The 22,860-nt window shown below is 44.7% G+C and overlaps 1 protein-coding gene across 7 annotated transcripts in view; it reads right to left on the bottom strand.

Annotated features, from left to right (window-relative positions):
- robo2 (roundabout, axon guidance receptor, homolog 2 (Drosophila)) overlaps nt 1-22,860 on the bottom strand; it is a 644,486-nt gene that overhangs the window by 86,412 nt on the left and 535,214 nt on the right. For all 7 annotated transcript variants that reach the window (XM_068041290.1, XM_068041296.1, XM_068041294.1 and 4 more), the window contains exons 14-16: nt 19,830-19,951; nt 16,778-17,009; nt 628-752 (exon numbers count right to left, since the gene is read on the bottom strand). In XM_068041290.1, coding sequence (XP_067897391.1) covers nt 628-752; nt 16,778-17,009; nt 19,830-19,951 — 479 coding nt within the window. The remainder of the gene's footprint in view (nt 1-627; nt 753-16,777; nt 17,010-19,829; nt 19,952-22,860) is intronic.

Genomic DNA, 22,860 nt, shown 5'->3' with positions numbered 1-22,860 from the left:
CTGGGCAATTTTCCACATTGGTGGGTAGATTCCACTTTGAACATCACACCTACCCACTGTATATTACGTCACACCTTCACACTATACCTATACATGCCTCAGTGCAGATAGGTGCACTTCAAGAATCACATACATCCGGTTTACTCCCCAATCTGTGCTCACTTGGTTGGTGTCAGCTAGAACAGGCACTGGGGTGTGACCATTCACTTCATGCCACCATGATTAGGGAAGAAGTGGGTTGGAGGGGATAGCCTGGTTCCCCCTTTAATTACTCCCTAGTGTCTGTGCTTTGAACATTGGGAGGTGGAGATGGGTTGGCTGTGAAGCCCTCCATAGGTGGATACCTTGCCATCACTCTCCACCTAATCTCACATGTGAAGAATGTGTGTTGGAGGCAAGGTTGGAGAGTTGAGGATATTTACACTCCAGTCTTCAGTGGAGTTACAGAGCGAAACTTAACGTAGTAAGGTGTGAGGAACATTGTATCTTCAATGTACCACCTGAACTAAGACACCTGACCGAGTCTCCAAGAGCCCTGGGTTGCATTCGGAGACTGACCTGTGGCCCACTGCCCCTCCCACCCCTGCTCCCCCAGTGCTGGCCCGCTCCCTGAGGACAGTAGCTTACCTTGTACTCCTGGATGATGCCATTCTGCTGCTCAGCAGGTGGAGGGTCCCAGGAGACACTGATGCTGGTGCTGTTGTGGTTCCCAACCATGAGGACAGTCACAGACTGTGGTGGAGCACTCGGAGCTGCATGGGAATAGATAGCACAAGCGGAAGGAAGCCATTAATACAACTCGCAGCTCGTACATTCTGTTTAAGCAGAGAGATATGCGAACCCCAGATTTGCACCCCTCCACCCCCCCCCACCACCTCCTCATAAATAACTGATAGAAATGGCCATTTCACAAATAGCTCCCTCGTATTTAAACATCATTTCACATGTTACATGCTTTGAAGGCTGCCTCAGCTTATCTGCTGCTAAAGCTATGCTTTCACCACCTCCAGACTCAACTATTCCGATACTTTCCAGGCCAGCCTTCCAACCTGGACCCTTCATACACTTCAGCTCATCCAAAACTCTGCTGTCCCATGTCCCAACTCACACCAAATCCTGCTAACCCATCACGCCTGTGCTCACTGACCAACACTGGCTTCTGGTCTGGCAAGGCCTCCATTTTAAAAGTCTCATCCTTAACATAGTAAAATTTCCCAGGAGCGGATATCAAACAGAATTTAACACTGTTCACATAAGAAGATATTATGTCGGGTAACCAAAAGCTCAGTCAAAGAAGTAGGTTTTAAGGAATATCTTAAACAAGGAGAGAGGGGTAGAGAGGTTTACCGAGGGAATTCCAGAGCTTAAAGTCTAGGCAGCTGAAGGCATGTTCTTCAGTGGTCGAGCAATGAAAATCAGAGATGCAAAGGAGAGCAGAATTGGAGGAGCACAGAGATCTCGGAGGTTTGTAGGGCTGATGGTGGTTACAGAGATAGGGAGGGGTGAAGCCATAGAGGGATTTGAACAGGACGATAGGCGGCACAGTGGCGCAGTGGTTAGCACCGCAGCCTCACAGCTCCAGTGACCCGGGTTCAGTTCTGGGTACTGCCTGTGTGGAGTTTGCAAGTTCTCCCTGTGTCTGCGTGGGTTTCCGCCGGGTGCTCCGGTTTCCTCCCACAACCAAAAGACTTGCAGGTTGGTAGGTAAATTGGCCATTATAAATTGCCCCTAGTATAGGTAGGTGGTAGGGGAATATAGGGACGGATGTGGTAGGAATATGGGATTAGTGTAGGATTAGTATAAATGGTTGGTTAATAGTCGGCACAGACTCGGTGGGCCGAAGGGCCTGTTTCAGTGCTGTATCTCTAAATCTAAATCTAAATCTAAATTTTAAAATTGAGGCATTGCTGGACTGGGTGCCAATGTCGGTAAGGACAGCACAGGGTGAGCTGAACTTAGGACAGACTAAAAGTAGGAGCCACCCAGTGGTCTAAGAGTCTCCCTAACACCCACTTGCAGATGAAGAATGGGAGAGGTATTGACACATAGCCAATGGCTAGGAAACCACGCAGGAAGAAGCAACATCTTTCAAGAGCATGGAGGGGTAAGAGAATTCGGAGAAATCTGTGGGTGGGGGTGGGGTAATGTGTAGGGGTGGAGAGGGAGGAAGAGGTAAAATAAAAAAGCACTTTGCTCAGAGGGATGACTTTATGCTCCCAGCCGGGATCCCCGCCCTGTGCCAGTGTCATCTCATTCCCAGCATGATAGAAAATTCTCTATTATTCATCCAAGTGATGATTAGCTCCATTTTTTTTGCAGGATCCATTTCTGATGCTGTCCAGCCTCCTTCACCATGACCTCCACATCCTCGCTGGCTGAGAACGAGCAATCGTAAATCCCGAGATTTTATTAGGAAAAAGCAAGGACGTTGAGTTCCTTCACTCGGTTCCTGTGATAGTTTGCTGATCAATTTGCCCATGTGCATTCAGTAGGCATGAGGATGTCTTAATGGGAGGTGCAGAGGAAGGTTTGGGGGGCAGGAGGGGGAGATAGAGGGTTAAATTGCAGCAACAGTGCTTAATGTCCTAATGAGCAATAACATTCGGTACAGGTTTCATTCCATGCACTGTAAAGTGAAAGCTGTAAAGTACTCTTAATGGGATTGTGTAGAGAGCATCAATAAAAGACTGGATTGATTACTGGCAGACCGCACTTCAAGAGTGTTAAACAGGGTCATTCGTATTTTGTGATGGGGGAGGGGGAGAACTGAAATGACTTGATTACGCAGTAATTGAGTGTTCATTCTTTTTGCGTTTGGCACCATTTGTTGTACTTATTAACAACTATACTTTCGCTTTTTTGTTTTAAAATTAAATGTGGACCCAACAAGTTAGTTGGCACAGTATATATTGTAGATGGGAAGAGACCGTTGCAAAGGGACACCGATAGATTAAGTGAGCAGGGGAAACCATAGCAGGTGCAGTTCAACATGGGAAAGTGTGAAGTCATCCACTTTGGACCTAAGGAAAATAGATCAGAATATTCTCTAAATGGTCAACAGTTAGTTGCTGTGGAGGAGCAGAGAGATTTCGGGATCCAAGTATAGGAATCACTAAAAGCTAGTGGGCAAGTCTGAAAAATAATTTAAAAGGCTAAAGGGATATTTGCCTTTATCGCAAGGGAGCTGGAGTAAAAATGTTAGTTCTGCTTCCGTTATCCAAAACTCTGGGTAGATCACATCTGGAATAACTGCGTTCAGTTCTGAGCACTGCACCACAGGAAGGATATTCTGACCTCGGAAGGAGTGCAACACAGGTTCGCAGAATGATACCAGGACCAAAAGGGTTAAATTATGAGGAGGGGTTGCACAAACTAGGCTTGTATTCCCTTGAGTATTGAAGATTAAGGGGTGTTCTAATCGAGGAGTTTAAGGTGATGAATGGCTTTGATAGAGTTGATAAAGAGAAACTATTGGTGGGGGGAGTCTGGAACAAGGGGGCGTAACCTTAAAATCAGAGCCAGGCCATTCAGGGGTGATGTCAGGAAACACTTCTTCACACAAAAGGGGAGTGTAAATCTGGAACTCTCCCCCCCGAAAAGCTGTTGAGGCTGGGGGTCAATGGAAAATTTCAAAATTGAGAATGATAGATTGTTGTTAAGCAAAAGATATTAAGAGAAATGAAACCAAGCTGGGTAGATGGAGCTAAGGGTCACAGTTTAAAAATAAGGGGTCGCCCCTTTAAGACAGAGATGAGGAGAAATCTTTTCACTCAGAGGGTCGTGAGTCTTTGGAACTCTCTTCCTCAAAAGACGGTGGAAGCAGAGTCTTTGAATATTTTTAAGGCAGAGGTAGATAGATTCTTGATAAGCAAGGGGGTGAAAGGTTATTGGGGGTCGGCAGGAATGTGGAGTTGAGGTTACAATCAGATCAGCCATGATCTTATTGAATGACAGAGCAGGCTCAAAGGGCTGTCTGGCCTCCTCCTGTTCTTTTGTCCGACAACAGATGTCAACCTTTATCATTTTCGAAAGAGTAGGGGACAAAAGTAGCAAACCATGTTATGGACTAGGCCTATCGCAATGGGCATGAGGAATAGCCACTTGGATTAGTTGTCAAGGTGTGCATTCACTGCCCTGAACAAAGGAAAATCAATGGGCATAATACTTCAATATTTCATCTATTAATGTTGACAGTGATGAAAACACTTAAAGCACTGCTGTCTCTCTAGTGTTACTAGGTAAAAATTTGGAACAAAAACAAGAAATGCTGGAATCACTCAGCAGGTCTGGCAGCATCTGTGGAAAGAGAAGCAGAGTTAACGTTTCGGGTCAGTGACCCTTCTTCGGAATCCTGGCATCATCATTCCCTCCCAATCGCCTGCTCTACACACTCTTCCACTTCCCTGCTTCTGCACTGGGTTAAACTGTCTCCTGCTCTAAGTCATTTCTCCCCTCCAACTCCCTCAACCTTCCATTTTTTCCTCCATGCGACGGACTTTGGAAACCCAAGTTAGTTGTCATCTCACCACCACCTTTTTTTGAACTCTTTCATGGGAAACTGAAAGGCCAGCATTTGTTGCTCATCTTTAATTGCCCTTGAACCGAGTGGCTTGCGAGACCATTTCACAGTCAACCACATTACTGTGGGTCTGGAGTCACATGTATACCAGACCAGGTAAGGACAGCAGACTTCCTTCCCGAAAGGACATTAGTGAACCAGATGATAGTTTCACGGCACCATTACTGAGACTGGCTTTCAATTCCAGATTTTTTATTATTAATTAATTGAACTTTTCATGAATTAATTGTATTTAAATTCCACCAGTTGCCATGGTGGGATTTGAACCCATGTCCCCAGAGCATTAGCCTGGGCCTCTGGATTACTAGTTCAGTGGCATTACCACTATGCTGCCATCTTCCACCTGACTTAGTTTCAATTCCCTTAATACCCTTACCTAACAAAAATGTAATCAATCTCAGTTTTGACATTTTCAATTGACACCTCAGCCTCAACTGCTTTTTGACAGTTCCAGATTTCCACTACCCTTTGTATGAAGAAGTGCTTCCTGACGTCACCCCTGAATGGCTGGTTAAGCCTCCACCCCTCCAACAGAGAGAGGAGAGATGGTGAGGGGATGGCAGGGGAGGAGAGAAATGGCAAAAGGAGAGAAAGAGACAAAAAAAGAGGAAAGGTAAAGAAAGGCGGGAGACGGAGCGAGAAGGAGACAGTCTCTCTATCTACCTTGTCAAATTCTTTATTCATCTTAAACACCTCAATCAGATCACACCCGCTAATCTTCTATACTCAAGGTCACATCCTCATAATCTAACAGTTTTAGGGTGGATATTTCACAAGCACTGGGTTCCTTCTGCTGCCTCAACCAAGTAGCTGTTCCTCATGTATGAGGCTAGGCAGTGAGTATTGACCTACCATAACATCACACGGAGATACGAGGATGATCCTAGTCCTCCATCACCCAAAAACTGGACAGTAATTAATCATAATAATGACAACAATTATTGCATTTATATAACTCCTTTAACATAGTAAAATATCCCAAGGTGCTTCACAGGACCATTATCAAAATCAACTGAGACTGAGCCACAAAAGGAGATATTAGGACAGATGACCAAAAGCTTAGTCAAAGGGGTAGGTTCTAAGGTGCGTCTTAAAGGAGGAAAGAGAGGTAGAGAGGCAGAGAGGTTTAAGAAGGGAATTCCAGAGCTTAGGGTCCAGGCAACTGAAGGCATGGCCGCCAATGGTGGAGCGATTAAATTTGAAAATGTGCAAATGGCCAGAAGTGGAGGAGTGTGGATTTCACAGTGGTTTGTCAGGCTGGAGGAGGTTACAGAGATAGGGAGGAGTGAGGTGTGGAGGGATTGAAAACAAGGCTGCGCATATTAAAATTGAGGTATTGCCAGACCGGGAGCCAATGTAGATCAGCGAGCGCCAGAGATGATTCTTTTCCCCATCTCCCTAGCTTAGGAATGTTGACATCGTTTGGGGTACACAGGAAACTTTGGAACAGCAGCAGACCATTCATCTCTTCAGCATGTTCCATCAATCTATTAGATCATGGCTGATCTGTGCCTCAACTCCCTTTAGCCACTGTTGACCCATAACCCTTGACATCCTTATCTAACCAAAGTTGTTCTCAGTGGCCCTTGTGGATTGGAAGCAAAAAGTCCAACAGCACTCCCTCTCCTTGACAGAGGAATATAGGAAAAGGAGGTGGACACTGAACCCCTCAAGCCTATTCTGTCAATTTATTAGATTATGACTGATCTGTACACCACTCCATTTACTTGCTTTTACTCTCTATCCCTTGATAACCTCATCTCACAAAAATCTAACAATCCCAACCTTAAAAGCTCCAATTGTCTCCCAATCTTCACAGCTTTCTGGGGAAAAGAGTTCTAGATTTCCACTTGTCTTTGTGTGAAGAAGTGCTTCCCGATGTTGCGGGTATATGGCCACAACCTAATTTTAAAATTGCTCTGAATTCTCCCTCTTGATGAGTACACCACAGGTGAGGGACTGAACTTGGGACCGCCACAGTCTGTAACACTCTGTTACGATAAACTCGTATAGAATCTTAGTAAGACCACACTTGGAGTACTGTGTGCAGTTCTGGTCTCAATATAATGGAAAGGATATAGAGATACTGGAGAAGGTGCAAAAACAATAACAGGGACGAGAACTGAGAGGTTATAATTATCAGGAATGATTGAACAAGCCGAGGCTCTTTTCTCTAGAAAAGCAGCTGAGAGGTAACCAGATAGAGGTTGGGTCAATATTCTGAAGGGGTTCGGTAAGGTAGACGTAGAGAAAATGGTTCCACTTGTGGGAAGCCCAGAACTAGGGACCACAAATATAAGATAATCACTAATAAATCCAATAGGGAACTCAGGAGAAACTTCTTTATCCAGAGACTGGTGAGAATGTGGAACTTGCTACCACAAGGAGTAGTTGAGGTGAATAGAATAGATGTGTTTCAGGGGAAGCTGGATAAACACACGAGGGAAAAAAGAATAGAAGGTTATGCTGATGGGATGAGATGAAGTAGAGTGGGAGGAGGCTTGTGTGGGGCAGAAACACCGTCATGGACCAGTTTGGCTGGATGGCCTGTTTCTGTGCTGTAAAATCCATGTAATATGTAATACTGTCAGAAGAGCATTGGTGACTGCACTCAAATGGGGACGCATTGAGAAAAAGTAACTTGGCTTTGGCTGTGAAACTGTTTTCTCATTTCCCCCACTGCTGGTGTGAAGAGAAAAAGTCACGGCTGAACCCTGACAGGTCAATTATTCCACTGCTCAGCTCCTTCCCAGGGACATGCTGTGAAAACAAACGTTGTTGCAGATCTCAGGAGCGCAGCCACATAGAAACTCCATTTGTTATTTTTCAGGCAAGGCCAAAGGGCTGGAGATAAACGTATTGTTGGAATGTGATAAATTGTTTGCTGTATAAAGGAAAGTAATGGAACTGAGAATACGGATATATTCATATAGAGAGCTCTGGGCCAACACAGAGTAGAGAGATGGTAGGGGAAGGAGAGAAATGGCAAGAGGAGAGAAAGAGACAAAAAAAGAGGGAAGGAAAATAAAGGCTAGACATGGAGAGGGAAGGAGACACTGAAAAATGACAGGAATAAGAGAGGGGCAGTGAAAGGGGAGATGTGGAAAAAGAAAGACTGAGTGAAGGAGAGACAGAGAGAGAGAGGGAAGGAGAGAGACAGAGAAGAAAGGAGATACACAGAGAGACTGAGAGAATGAAAGAGACAGAGAGGGAAGGAGAGAGACAGAGGGAAGGAGAGAGACAGAGAGGGAAGGAGAGACACAGACAGTCAGAAAGGGAAGGAGAGAGACAGAGAGAACGGGAGGGAAGAAGAGAGACAGACAGTCAGAAAGTGAAGGAGAGAGACAGAGAGGGAAGGAGAGAGATGAAAGGGAAGAGAAAAGGAGGTGGGAGGAAGAGGGATAACAGCTGAAAGGAGTGAGAGATGAAATGAGAAGGGGAAGGTGATAGAGAAAGAGAACTAGAGAGAGAATAATTGAGTGCAAACTGCATAACTCACTTTTATGAAAGGGTTGAGGCGAGGTCAATTATTGACAGAGCCATTTTTTAAACTCTCTCAGCAATAAATAGAGTTGCTATGGAGGTGAACTCGGAAGGGTAGAAAAATGTGCAACACTCTTTATCCAGATCAAAATACAGAAGATGGCAATGCAGACTCTGGGCTCTCAGATGGAAAACAATGTTCACAGCACTATGTCAACTGATTTCTCACACGGCTGTGTTACCAAGGACTGAATGTGTAAGCTGGCAAACATTATACCCCTGACCAGCTGGTACACACTATACCTGCCATCAGCAGGTACTCACTATAACTGCTATCAGTGGGTATACACGATACATGCTATATGTAGGTACACAGTGTTCCTGCTATTAGCAGGTACACACTATACCCCTCACCAGCTGGTATATAGTACACAGTCACCGATGGATATACCCTGTTATCTATCACCTTTCGATATATCCTATACCAGCCATCAGTAGGTACACACTCTATCTGCCAACAGCCTTAATATACATCATTGTGTAAAAAAGAGGCTATTGGCATGTATAAAATATACCGGCTAGTGAGAGGTATATGGTATGCCAACTGATGATAGGTACAGAGTATACTAGCTGTTGCATGCCTTGGATTTCCAAACCGCGAAGTAAAACATCTGGATCATGCCTCATTTGCCTGCAGCTTGATCTGCATGGTCTAACCATTGCTTCATGATTCAATTCATCTTCTATCCTACTCTTTTCAATCATGCTCATGTCTTTGACTCTGGGTCTCGAAACTTCCCTTAGCTTTCTCAATCATAACCCTTTTATCAAATGACTGTGAGGGGGGGGGGTAGCAGGGTGGTGGGAGGGGAGGGGTGGGCAGGGTATTGGAGAGGAGGAAGGAATGGGCAGGGGTGTAGGAAGTGCCCAGTCATGATGCTCTAACCATTACGTTGTTGGTGGGGCGGGGGGGGCAGGCATGAAAGACCAACTGTTGTTTTCCTGACTGTCAATTTTGTTTCTTCATATATGGTCACTTGTAGTACAGAACCTTGCTGAAAAAGAGACATGCTGTCGAAGCTTTTCATCTTGCACTCATCAGGACAGACGCAAGAATGCCACATTTCTTAACACACTCTGTTCGACAGTAATAGAGAACCCATTAATGGATTTCTCTGCTGTCTACCGCAAGCCTACCTTCACTGATCAATATATGAGTTGTGATTCCTACAGCTCCACACCCTAAAAGATTGGGCTTATTGGCAACCTCATAAATAGGGCCCGAGCCATTTGCTCATCATGCAATCTTGACACCGAAATAGGGCGCATCAAAGCTATTCTGTGGGATAATGGTTACCCTGATCAGATCATTGCCCATTGTGTATCTCGCATACTCGTGAATGAGCCTAAGGTTGGCACCTGTGGATCTACCTCAAATTACCCTGGAAGTGTAAGGTATCCCAAAAATTTGAGCAACAGGTGAAGCTAGCTGTTTCACTCTGCTACTATGCAGCAGCAACACAAGTGGTATTTTCTACCAACAGGATGCTGCCATCAAACCAAAAAATCGTTCTGCCTACCACACAAATGAGTAACGTGGTATATGAATTACAGTGCCGGTGCGATGCGGGCCATATGTCCTAATGACTGGCGGATTGTATCAAACAGCACGTCCCTTCGGTTGTTCACAATAGGCAGAGTACTGACTGTACTCAACCAGTTTGTACTTCATAAATTCAGAACACAATGTCTAACATTAAATGTGATTCCGCAATTGGACAGCACTTACTGAACAATCCAGAGTGTACTAAGAATTACACTAACAACCAATTTAAGATGATCAGTTGGGCTCACTTACGCTTGCTGTCGGCATCCTTCCATCTAGCGAATGATGACGGACATACAGCAAACAATCCAATTAACTGGGGTGTCGTCTCTTGGTGCACCTTCACTTATGGCTCTGAAGGCTAATCCTTGAGAGGCCGGTTCTGCCACAAGTGCTGCATGTGAAGCTGCCAAGTGACGCTGTGAGTTGTTGTTTTTGATGTTGGTGCCTGTTGCCAAGCTGCTGTAGTGACTGGTCATCGTGGTAGTGCACACCAGTCCACAGGCTGTGTCACCATTTCCCTCTTTCGCCAGCCAGTGACTCCCAAGTGTGATAGTCAACATTTTGGGCCTTCATGTCACACTTGCAAGCTTTGGAAGCCCCACTGGTCATCTCACCCCGGCTACCTCACCACACAGAAGGTCCTTGGGTATGTGACCATCTTCCATCCTGCGGACATGTCTGATCTGCCGAAGCCGCCTCTGTGTGATTAGGATTCTGATTGGGAGCTCTGCCTTTGACTGCCACATTCGTGATTTGGTCCTGCCAGGAAATACCCATAATATGCCACAGATGTTATTGAGCTTCTTTTCCTGGTAGCTGTAAGTCACTCATGTTTCACAGCCATACAGCAAGGTGCTGAGAACACAGGCCTGATAAACCATCAGCTTGGTCCTAAGGGTCAGCTTGATATTATCCCATGCTCATTTCGCAAGTCAGCCAAAGGTGGTAGTTGCTTTCCCTATGCATGTATCAAGGTCTGCATCGAGGGACAGGTTGTCTGTCACTGTGAACCCAAGGTAGCAGAATTTGCTAACCACTTCCAGTGGGGGTTATTTAGTGTGATCGGGGAAGAGATGCAACATCTTGTCCCATGACCACGGTTTTCTTGACACTTATGGTCAAGGAGAACAAGTTACAGGCACAGAAGAGACAGTCCATGAGTCTTTGTAATTGAGTTTCTGTGTGAGTTCTCTGATCAGGATGTGATGTGTTTTTGTCTTTGATTTCAGCCTTGATAGATTGTAGAGCTTGCCATCTGACCTAGTGTGCAAGTAGACTCCTTCCACATCCACAGGAAGGTGACGGTCAGGTGCATGGAGAAGAAGCTAGAAGCTACATATATTCATACACAGGGACCTGTCCTCTGCAGGCAAAAGCAACACGTCCAGGCTTTGTGCCTCGTTTGAATTAAACAAAAGCGTGGGGGACAGTGCATTCTACATGGAACGCCTTGACCAGAGTCCACTTGCCAACCAATCCACACCCTTTTCTCATGCAGTATAAATTGTTGCTCCCTTTAACATTTGTCACTCTTGCTTCTGTCCTGATAAGTGCAAGACAAAAAGCTTTGAAAGCATGCCTTTTTTTCAGCAATCTCCATATCTCCTCTGCAGCCAAATATCCTGCTAACACTTATTCCCTAGGCTCACACAATGAGGTCTGGGGGTGAGGCCAAGCAAGGCAAGTGGTATTTGTGGAACTGTAAACCAAGCAAGAGTTAGCACCTTCAGATGAGGAAGGAGAGACCCTGGAGAAAATGATCCAATCAGCTCTTGAAGCTGCCAAAGACTTTTCACATTCATAATGGATACAACGGCCCAGAACTTTGTAAAAAAAATGTGTGTAAAAGGCACTTGCTGTCACCAGCAACTTCTGGTGAGGCAGAGATATCTTGTGTTTCTCTCTCTTAATCCAAACTTTCCTGCTCCTTTCCTCTTTTTCGGTACTGATCAAACTAATTCACCCCATTTTCTTCTCCATCATCCCTCTGTTTCTGTCTCAATCCTTCAATCTCATTGGTGAAGGAAATAAACCATTGGTCATGTCATTCACAGAGATCCCCGATGTCCCATTGCCCTCACTGTATTTGTTATCAGGAACCATTCCAATAAGTTACAAAATAATTTTTAAGATGAAGGGTGCAGGAACAAATCTAACTCATGGCACACAGAGCGAGATGTGCCAGCAGCACTGGGTGATGTTTTCCTTGAGATAATCTGAGGCTATTGATTATCGAAAGAGTTCATCTGGGTGTGAGTGAAGAGGCTCAATCATTGCTGTACAGTTAGCCCCTCGCTATTAGCGAGCATTTAACATGACATTCTGCTAGCTACTGAGTGTTGCTGGGCTCTGTGCAGGATTTTTGCAAAGCCTCTGTGTGTTCCGACATGCAGAGACTCTATAAATATATCCTCAAAATGATTGATGGTGCATTTCTGCACAGTGGGACCTGCACTCTTACATATTCAGTCACCAGAAAGTTTATGCTTTTTTTTAAATGTCAGTCTTGTTCTTGTCAAGGTGAGGAATGTTAGTGCTGGATAATGAATACCATTCCATTTTAGCCAACTAATAGGAGAATCAAACAGTCCTCGGCCAAGAACAGTGCAGGATTGGTACACAGTTAACCATTATCTACACTGTCCCATTAAACACTCCCAGGGCAGGTAAAGCATAGGTTAGATACAGAGTAAATCTCCCTCTACACTGTCCTATTAAACACTCCCAGGGCAGATACAGCACAGGCTAGATACAGAGTAAAGCTCCCTCTACACTGTCCCCACCAAACACTCCCAGGGCAGGTACTGCATGCGTTAGATATACAGTATAACATTCCAAGGTGCTTCAAAGAGAGTAGAGGGAAAAAAAATAGATTAAGGGTGTAAAGGACTGAATAAGGAGCTATGGTGTGACATCATCCAGTGCAGTGGGGTTACACAGCAAGAACTCTGCACCATTTCTATTGATCACTCCACTGCCCTTGTGCTATAAGACTGACATCATCTTGGATGAGTGCTAACTTGACTTGACTTAATTTGGGTTGACATTAGGGAGCCCAACGCTCTTGTGTTCAGCTCTCTGCATTGACTCTATACCCTGAGCACCGTCTCTATCCCCTTCCCCAGCACACTCTATCAGACGGAACCACAACATTCATAACCTTGGTGTAATATTCAACCTTGAGCTGAGTGCTAAGCCCCACCTCCCCCACAATACTATCAATCACCAAGAAGGATCATTGCCACATCTGGAACATCACATGTCTCCAGCCCTCCCCTCAGTGCCTCCGCAGCTGAAACCCATATTCATGCAGCTGACATCTCTAGGCTTTACGCCAATAGTGTCCTTGCTGGGTACCCATCCTCCAGTTTCCATGAACACCACTGACAAAACCCATCTGCCTATCGCACACTTGGTCCCACTCACCCATACTGCGGCTTCAACAACCTTCATTACACACCCCCACCCCCAGAAAACCTTCAGTTTAAAAATCTAGTACTCATCTACATCCCACCCTACCATATTCCCTTCAGCTCAACTCACATTCTATATCCCCCCAGCTTGCCTTTTCTCCACCCCATCATCCTCAACATTGGAGCTTCAAGTAATTTAACACTTCTCTCTGAAACTCTCTCCTTAAGACTACTGTCTTTCCACCTTCAGAATCTTCCTCAAAACCCATCAATCCAACCAAGCTTTTGGCCGACCCTCCTAATCTCTTTTGTTCTGGCTGAGCGTCCATTTTTTTCCCCTGGCTCCTTCTGGTAAGTAATTAGGAACTTTTTTTTGCTATATCTGTTAAAGGAAATATATCAATATGTTGTTGCACAGATGCAGAATAGAGGACCAAGGATCTTTGGGGGAATCTGGAGGTGAAAAGAGGGGGCAGGAAGTGAAAACATTGCAGTCTGGTTTGGGTCACGTGGGAATGGACCTGTGCAAGGCAGCCCCACAGAACTGAACAGTGGAGCAGAGGTGACAGAAGAGGATGGGGTCATTGATGGTACTAAATCCCTCGGAGACGTCGAAGAGAGTAAAAAGGGACATCATACTGTGGCCATGGAGATCCCATTCATAACTCTGGTCAGGATGGTGGAAGGCAATCGTAAAGGATTCAAACAGTGGGCCTATATAGACAGGAAGGACCCTGTTTCCGCTAGCGGAGAGGTCAATTACCAGGGCGCACAGATTTAAGGTGACTGGTAGAGGATTAGAGAGGACATGAGGAAATACTTTTTCACCCAGAGGGTGGTGGGTGTCTGGAATTCACTGCCAGGATCGGTGGTGGAGGCAGAATCCCTCAACTCATTTAAAAGGTACCTGGACATACACCTGAAGTGCTGTAACCTGCAAGGCTATGGACCAAGTGCTGGAAAGTGGGATTAGATTGGACGACTAGTTTTCTCGGCCAGCATGGACACGATGGGCTGAATGGCCTCCTTCTCTGCCGTAATTTTTCTATGGTTCTATGGGCTTTGCGGGGAAATGAATATGGAGCTGGATGTCAAAGGAGACCCTTATAAAGGTATGGGAGCTTCGCGAGCCTTTTGGATAGAGTGGGGTTGTGGTTATGTTATTAGACTAGTAATCCAAAGGCCTGAATCCAGTTCAAATCCCACCATGGGCAGTTTCAGAATTTTAATTCAGTTTAAAATGATCTGGAACAAAAAAGCTGCTCTCAGTAACAGTGCCCATCAAGCTGTTGTATTGTCAGATGAAGCCAACCAGTTCACTAACACCCCTTTAGAGAAGGAAACCTGCCATTCTTACCCAATCTAGGCCTATATGTGACTCCAGGCCCACACCCTACATGGTGGACATTTAACCGCTCTCTGAAATGGCTGACAAGCCAGTCAGCTTCAAGAGGAAGGCTCACCTCCACCTCCTCAAGGGGTAACCAGGGATGGGTAATAAATTCCAGCCTTGTCGGCGACCTACATCCTGAAAATGAATAAAAAACTAAGATGGAGGAGTTCTGGGTTCATGCTCTGGCAGTCGCTGAGCTAACTGACCTCAACCGAGGTGAAACTTAGAATGATAGACTTCGCCTCAACATACTTGGGCAGAGGAGGGAAAATCAGACAGGATTCCCACTGACTCCTGGTGGAAAATGCATGTGTGCGGACATCAGGACAACAGGATGGGATGCTCGGCTGTGAGGCCCAGATCAGCTCTGCATCCAGCTAACAGAGAAGAGGAGAAAAGGCGAGGGAAATAAAAACAGTGGGTTGGAGCTTGCTGGAAATATAACCATGTGTTAATGGCATACGCTGTTATGAATGCACAAATCATCCAGCAGGTTCAGGGGATGAAAAGATATGCCAGTTCTGATGAAAGGTCATTGACCTGAATCATAAACTCTGTTTTTCACTCCACAGATGCTGCCTGACCTGCTGAGCATTTATGGCACTTTCCGTTTTTGTTTCAGAACTTTCTGGTCTGTTTACACTGTTACGAAAGTGCTTCCATTTAAAAAATTTTTTTTTGAGGACTTGTGTTAAAACTCAAAAGATTCCATGGATGTTTTATTTTACCTAGTTCACCGAAAGGACACTTGAGAGGCTTTTTGAAAACCACCTGTGCTGGACGTCATGTGCTTTGGGCTCAGTAAACAACAGAACCCTTGGTGACTTGGGGAAAAATGGTTACAGAGAAGCCACATGTCAAGATTTATGGAGGTCAGGAGGACGACTCTCTGTCTGGGGTTTGGACATTGTTTTCAGTTTAGTTGGGTGTGAACTGTTTCAAGACAGTTGGCGTTCTTCTGCCGAGGAATAAAGAAACCACCCAGCTCATCTCCTTCTCTACCTCTTTTGAGGAAATCCTGCAAAGATCCAGTGTGGGAGAGCTAAAGTTCCAGGTGCTGCATAGCTCCTGATAAACTGAAAAAAAATCCTGCAATTCAAGAGTGTGCTGGTGGAAACCCTGTTGCTACATTTCTCCGAGAAAGCCTACCAGAATGATTCTCGACATCTCCAGAACGGATTGCCTCTGAAAGGATCCCAGTGACCAGTCTCCGTATAATCTGAACGCCAGGCCAAAAAAGGGACAACAGACATCCTTCCATATCTTCTCTTTTTTTTCATCAAGAATTCACAAGTATTTGGCCAAAGTAGGTTTTTTTTTTGTCTTTTTTTTGTAACAGATCTCTGCAGAGAGAACTTCTGTGTTTTTTCCAGTGTTTGTGTGAGTGTAATTGGGGAATTTAAAAAAAAGGAACTTTCAAATTTCAATCTGTATGTTAATGCTTTGCTTTGTTACTGGTTAAGTCATGTTTCATAATAAACTGATCATTTTGTTGTGTATTGAAGAAACCTGGTTGGTGTATTTTATTCTGGGATAAGAAAAATAGAGTATATGATTGGCTGTGTCGGTAACCAGGTAAACATTTAAATATATGTTGTGACCTGCGGAGAAGTGGAACTAGAAAAGACAGTGCACTCTTCCCACCTCGACCGTAACAACACGGTTTCGCGCCCTCAGTCACCCCGTTAGTTTTAAGAACTTGCTAGATTTGCATATAATTGTTTGTTAAACTGACCTCAGAAAGTTATAGGGTTGTAATTTATAGAGTAAGTACCCTTTTAATGATGTGGTAACTATTAATGAAATGCCAATTAACCTCTCAGATCCAGAGAGGAACTAACTTAAGCAGTGGAGTCTCACTCCTTCACAATAATCAATTGTTGTCAGAGATTTTAACATTTGAAATTTCTGTCTCTTTTTTCCTCTCTCTCCCATAATCCAATATTTCTTTTCCTCTCTTTATTTCTCTTTCTGTACCGGATTTGACTCAAATTCATGCAATTTCCATCCCTGTCATTCCTTTGCTTCTTTCTCAATCCTTAAATCTCATTGGTTGAGGAGATAAATTGTTGGTCCTGTCATTCACTGAGGTCCCAGATGCCTCGTTGCCCTCATCATGCGGTCATCAGCTCACACTTCCGCCAAGTTACGGAGCAAAAAAAAAAATGAGAGCTGAAGGGAACATAAAAAGAGTTTAACTAAAGGGCATGGCATAAGATGCCCCACTCCAAAAAAGATCCAGCCGGATATAGTTTCCATAAAACATTGAAAAGGTAAATACGACACTTCTCACAACCCACCTTCCTCATTTGTGCGCGCAGTTTTTGATTCGCTGTCGATCCCCTGAAACTCATTGAAATAAGGCCGGACTTTCATCTCGTAGGTGACACCCTTCTTCAGATTATTAAGGACTGCGCTCCGCTCGGTTGGCACTTTGACTTCCATTACTTGCCAGGACGAAGGGCTCGGGAGACTGGAGATTTGCCGGTACATCACTCGGTAACCCTGGATGAACTGTGATTGGCGGTCGACCTGTGTGGAACCAAGAGACAAGGCTGGTAGTTTCTAAAACCCGGAAGTATTTGTCCATCCCCTCCAAATGCAATGATACACATCGGAAGGAACGATCAGGAGAGATAGTATAAACTTTAAAGGCAGTACAGGAACAGAGAGACCTGGGGGCATGTGAATACATAACTCTGCAGGTGACAGGACAAGTTTCTGAGGCTGTTAAAAAGAAAGCATACGGGATCTTGGCTTTATAAACTGAGGCACAGAGTGCAAAACCAAGGTAGTCATAAAACACTTGGTTAGACCTCAGCTAGAGCATTGTGCCCAATTCTGGGCACCAGCCTTTAGAAAGGATGGCAAAGACTGGGCATTACTTATGAAAGGAAAAGGAAAGATTTGCCGGGAGAAAGAGCAGGGAGGAGTGGGGCTAACTGAATAGCTCTTTCAGAGATGGATCGAATGGCCTCCTTCCGTACTGTAAGATTCTTTTGCTTCGATGATTATAATTCCAGACCACAGCAGATTGGGCTCAAACTGTATCATTCTCAAAGGAGATGTGACCTCATTTTAACTTGAATTACTGGAAATTAGGAGTTCCGGAAGTTATCGAATGATACAGCAACAGGAGGCCAATCGGCCTCACATGTGTCTGCCAGCTCTTTGATAGAGCTATTAGCCCCACTCTCGGTGCTCTCTCCCCATATAGCTATGCAATTTCTTTCCCTTCAACTAGTTATCCAATTCCCTTTTGGAAGTTACATCTGCTTCCACCGCCCTTTCAGGCAGTGCATTCTAGATCACAACAACTCGCTGTGTTAAAAAAAATCCCATCTCCCCTCTGGATCTTTTGCCAATGATCTGTCCTCGTCCCACTGGAAAAAGTTTCACCTTATTTACTCTATCAAAACCCCACATGATTCTGAACACCTCTATCAAATCTCTCCTTTACTTTCTCTGCTCTAAGGTGATTCCCAGCTTCTCCATTCTCTCCATATGACAGAAATCCCTTATCCCTGGTACAATTTCAGTCTGGCATGCTGACCTCAGTGTTTCATACTCTGATCCACAATCCTTTCAAGTGAAACCCTGGAACAGAAGCTTGGAAAATCTACTCTCTAGTGCTTGCATTGGATCCTCACATCAGATACAGCTGAATTAAAGCTGTTTCGTTGTCACTTCAAGCACCCTTGCAATATGAATCTCCGGGAACATGATCTTAAGAACAACAAGTTCCATCTAACACAATGAGATCCATCAACCTCTCTCCATGTTTGTACTTCACATCAATCTGAAGGTAACGACACCGGCATGGACCTGATGGGCCAAATGGTCTCCTTCCGTATCGTAAATGACTCTTGAAAAAAAAGACTCTAGGACGATCTACCTTGATAGCTCTCCCCAAACAGGAATAGACTCTGTCCCTTATATTAATACAACAATGGCTGGCACTCCTTTTAACTTTCCTATCATCTTCCTCTTCCAGCCTATATTGATCCTCACTGAGTTGAGATAATGCATCTTCACAATCCTACTCTAGAGAAAGAAAGAAGCATGTCCTCATTGAGCAAGACCTGGACAACATTCAGGCTTAGCCTGATAAGTGGCAAGTAACATCTGTGTCATACAAGTGCAAGGCAATGAACATCTCCAACAAGAGAGAATCTAACCATCTCCCCTTCATGTTCAATGGTATCGCCATCACTGAATCCCCCACCATCAACATCCTGTGGGTCACCATTGACCAGAAACGTAACTGGACCAGACACATAAATGCTGTGGCTGCAAGAACAGGTCAGAGGCTGGGAATTCTGTGGCAAGTAACTCACCTCCTGTCTCCCCAAAGGCTGTACACTTTCAACAAGGCACAAGTCAGGAGTGCGCTGGAATACTCTCCACTTGCCTGGATGAGTGCAGCTCCAACTACACTCAAGAAGCTCAACCCCATCCAGGACAAAGCAGCCCGCTTGATTGGCACCCCATCCACAACCTTAAGCAGTCACTCCCTTCACCACTGGCGCACAGTGGCAGCAGTGTGTACCATCTACAAGATGCACTGCAGCAACTCACTAAGCCTCCTGCAACAGCACCTTCCAAACCCACGACCTGTACCTGCAAGTTCCCCTCCAAGCCACACACCATCCTGACTTGGAACAATATCGCCGTTCCTTCACAGTCGCTGGGTCAAAATCCTGGAACTCCCTTCCTAACAGCACTGTGGGTGTACCTACACCCCAAGGACTGCAGCGGTTCAAGAAGGCAGCTCACCACCACCTTCTCAAGGACAATTAGGGATGAGTAATAAATGCTGGTCTTGGCAGTGATGCCCACATCCCAATTACACATAGTGCTACTCACATCCTTCAGACATCCCAGAACTTTTCACAACCAAAATAGCACAGTCACTTTTCTAATTTAGGTAAACACAACGGCCAATTTGCACACAGAATGGTCCCACACACTGCAATGTAAAAGTGACCAGATCATCTATTTTATGATGTTGGTTGGGGGAATAAATATTGCTCAGGGCACCAGGGAGAACTCCCCTGCTCTTTATGGCACCACTAACATCCACCTGAGAGGGCAGACAGAGTCTTGGTGTAATGTCTCATTCGAAACATGGCACTCCCAACAATGCAGCACTCGCTTAATTCTGCACTCGGCGTCTCAGCCTGGATTTTGTATTCAAAGTCTCTGGAGTGGGACTTGCAGCCAAAACGCTCAGACTCAGATGCAGGTGTGCCACCCACAGAGTCACGCTTCACACCTAATGAGTAAATACCGCTCGGTGAGAGTGGGAGATTTCCTTACAGGACAATATCAGTAAAATGATCAGCTGCTTACCGTCCACGTGACTTGTATGCTTGATGGCGTGAGGACAAGCGGGTTGTGTAGACGTAAGATAACTTCGCCAAGCTCCCGCTGTACTTGCCTGTGATCCACACCTTGTGCTGGTGGGCTGATATCTGTGAAAAAAAAGTAAGATTTGACAATTTGAGATTTGAGACAAAAAAGAAAATGCAGCAACTGTGATTAAAGAGTCAATGCCCTTTAGTCGGAGCTGATGATTTGAGACACTTCACTGGGATTCCATGACATTCCTCTTCAGCAGCATCCAAAGGAATCGGAACACAATCTGCCTTCACTCTCAACTGTTATTCATATACTTTACAGAATCCTTCCACAAGCTTCTTTCAAGGGTCTAGTCGTTAAAGACATGAATCAGTCCCGGATGAGATTATAGAGTCCACAGCATCCATGATTTCCTTTCACCATCTGGGCAGATGTCTGGGACCTTTACTTAGTATTTAACCCTTGCTGTACCTGCCCTGCGAGTGTTTGATGGGACAGTGGTGAGGGAGCTTTACTCTGTATCTAACATGTGCTGTGCCTGCCCTGGCAGTATTTGATGGAGCATCCCTCAACTTAAACTTATAAAAAATTTCTTCTGAATTTTTTTCTCTCAACAAAGAAACACGGAACTCGTCAGAACAAATATTCCAGAAAGACAGACTCTGGCCCTTCTCAATGGCTTATATTTTACAGAGCTCAGCAGTTGAACAGATTCAGGAAATGAAAGTAAAAGCAATGTATGTCATGTGAAGGAGCGCCAAGGATAATAAACAGAGCTTCTGTCAATAACACTCAGAGTCCAACCGTGACAAACCCTTAAGTGTTCATTAAAGCTTTCGCTAATGTATTGTTGTCCGGGTCTGTGAACATGTATTGTGAATCTGCACCAATTATTTGTTTATTTTGTTTAGTTTCATTCTCAGTGCAATCTTACCCAGTGAACATCTTCTCACTTTTGTCACTTAATCGTAAACTCTCAATGGCCTATTCTGAATGCAGTTCTGGTCTCTCTTATTTCTCCTGCTTCCCTCTCCCATCGATCGCACCAGTCTAGCAAGGCTGACATTTATTGCTTATTCCTAACTGCCCTTGGGAAGTTGGTGTTGGGCTGCCTTTTTGACTTGCTGCAGTCCCTGTGGTCAAAGACAACAGTAATGTGGCCCTGATCACTGGGTGGAGGGTTGTATGGAATGACGGTCTTCTTCCAGCAACACCCTCCTTCCAACTTCTGAACAATGTACAAGCAACGGCCTTTGTCTGATTGGTGATCACCCTCTTGTCTCCAATCTCTCCATCACAATCTTTCTCCTCCCTCTCACAATTTTATCATTCTTTTATCCTCTGAACATCTTCCCCCAGTTTCATCACTCCACCATTGGTAGCTGCCTGGGCCCTAAGCTCTGGAATTCCCTCCGTAAACTTCTCCACCTCTCTTTCCTCCTTTTAAGACATTCTTCCTTGACTAACCTGTCCTAATATCTTTGGTATGGCTTGTAGTCAATATTTATGATGACAGATCTGTCAAGCACTTTGGCACATTCTTTTATGTTAATGACAACACTCTCGTGCAAGCTTTTGCATAAAATCACATAGAACCACATAGAATGTACAGCACAGAAACAGGCCATTTGGGCCAACCAGTCCATGCTAGCTTTGATGCCCCACATAAGTCCCTGCTTATCCTTCCTCATCTAACTCTATCAGTATAACCCTCTATTTCCTTCTCCCTCATAATGCTTATCAATCTTCCGCTGAAATACATCTAAACTATTTGCCTCGACCACTTCCTGTGGTAGCAATTTCCACATTCTCACTACTCTCTGGGTAAAAGAAGCTTCTTCTGAACTCCCTTTTTGATCTATTGGTGACTATTTTATAATGATGGCCTCTAGTTTAGTTCTTCCCCATAAGTGGACCAATCTGTGTCTACTCTATCAAAACCCTTCATAATTTTAAAGGCCATTATCGGGTCACCCCCTCAGCCCTCTCCTTTCAAGAAACAAAGAGACCCAACCTGTTCATCCCTTCCTGATGGGTCCTGGCATCATCCTTGTGAATCTTTTCTGCACTCTCTCCAGTGCCTCTACATTTCCCGATAACATGGTGACGAAAACTGCATACTGCACTCTTAGTGTGATTCAACAAAGGTTCAACACAGGTCAAGCAAAACCTCTCTACTTTCCAACTCTATCCCTTTAGAAATAATCCCTAAATTAAGTTGCTGTTGCTGTTCCTGCTAAGCTCCCAATCCCTCCTCCTACTCACTCTTCCTTCTCCCTCTTCCCTCAACCAACATCATTAAAAATTGATTATTTGATCAATATCACACTGCTGTTTGTGAGAGCTTGCTGTGCACAAACTGGCTGCCTCATTTCCCTCCATTAAAACAGTGACTACACTTTGAACGCACTTCATTGGATGTTAAGTGTTTTGGAATATATTAAGGTCATGAAAGGTGTTATAGAAATGCAAGTCTTCATTTCTATGCATCCTTGCTATGTTAAAATCAAGATTTATCATCTCCCCCTGTCTCATTCTCTCGCAAAACTGGGGAACTCCGAAGTCTTCTCTCCTGACTGGAATCTTCTAACACCGAAGCTTGGCATCATCTAACTACTTCCTGTTCATCAGCTCTCCTACTCTTCACAGCTTTGTAGGGTCCTGCCCTATGGGCCTGGGGACTTTTCACTTGGGCTTCTCAACAGAAGAATATTTCCTATTCTTACATGGAAAAAAAGCTCGTCCAATGGTGACCATGAAAGCATTGTTGATTGTTGTAAATACCCATCTGCTTAAATGATGCCCTTTCAGGAAGGAAATCTACTGTCCTTACCTGGTCTGGCCTACATATGACTCCAGACCCACAGCAATGTGGTTGACTCTTAGAAGTCCTCTGAAATGGCCTAGCACATTACTCAGTTCAAGGGCAATTTGGGATGGGCAATAAATGCCTAGCCAGCAACACCCACAGTCCATGAACAAATAACCAAAAAAGCACTGCGCCACTGTCTCCTGGGATTTG

The sequence above is a fragment of the Heterodontus francisci genome, chromosome 10 (assembly GCF_036365525.1).
Source record: "Heterodontus francisci isolate sHetFra1 chromosome 10, sHetFra1.hap1, whole genome shotgun sequence".
Taxonomy (NCBI): domain Eukaryota; kingdom Metazoa; phylum Chordata; class Chondrichthyes; order Heterodontiformes; family Heterodontidae; genus Heterodontus; species Heterodontus francisci.
The sequence above is the reverse complement of the archived record's forward strand: the minus strand, read 5'-3'. Positions and strand labels throughout refer to the sequence as shown.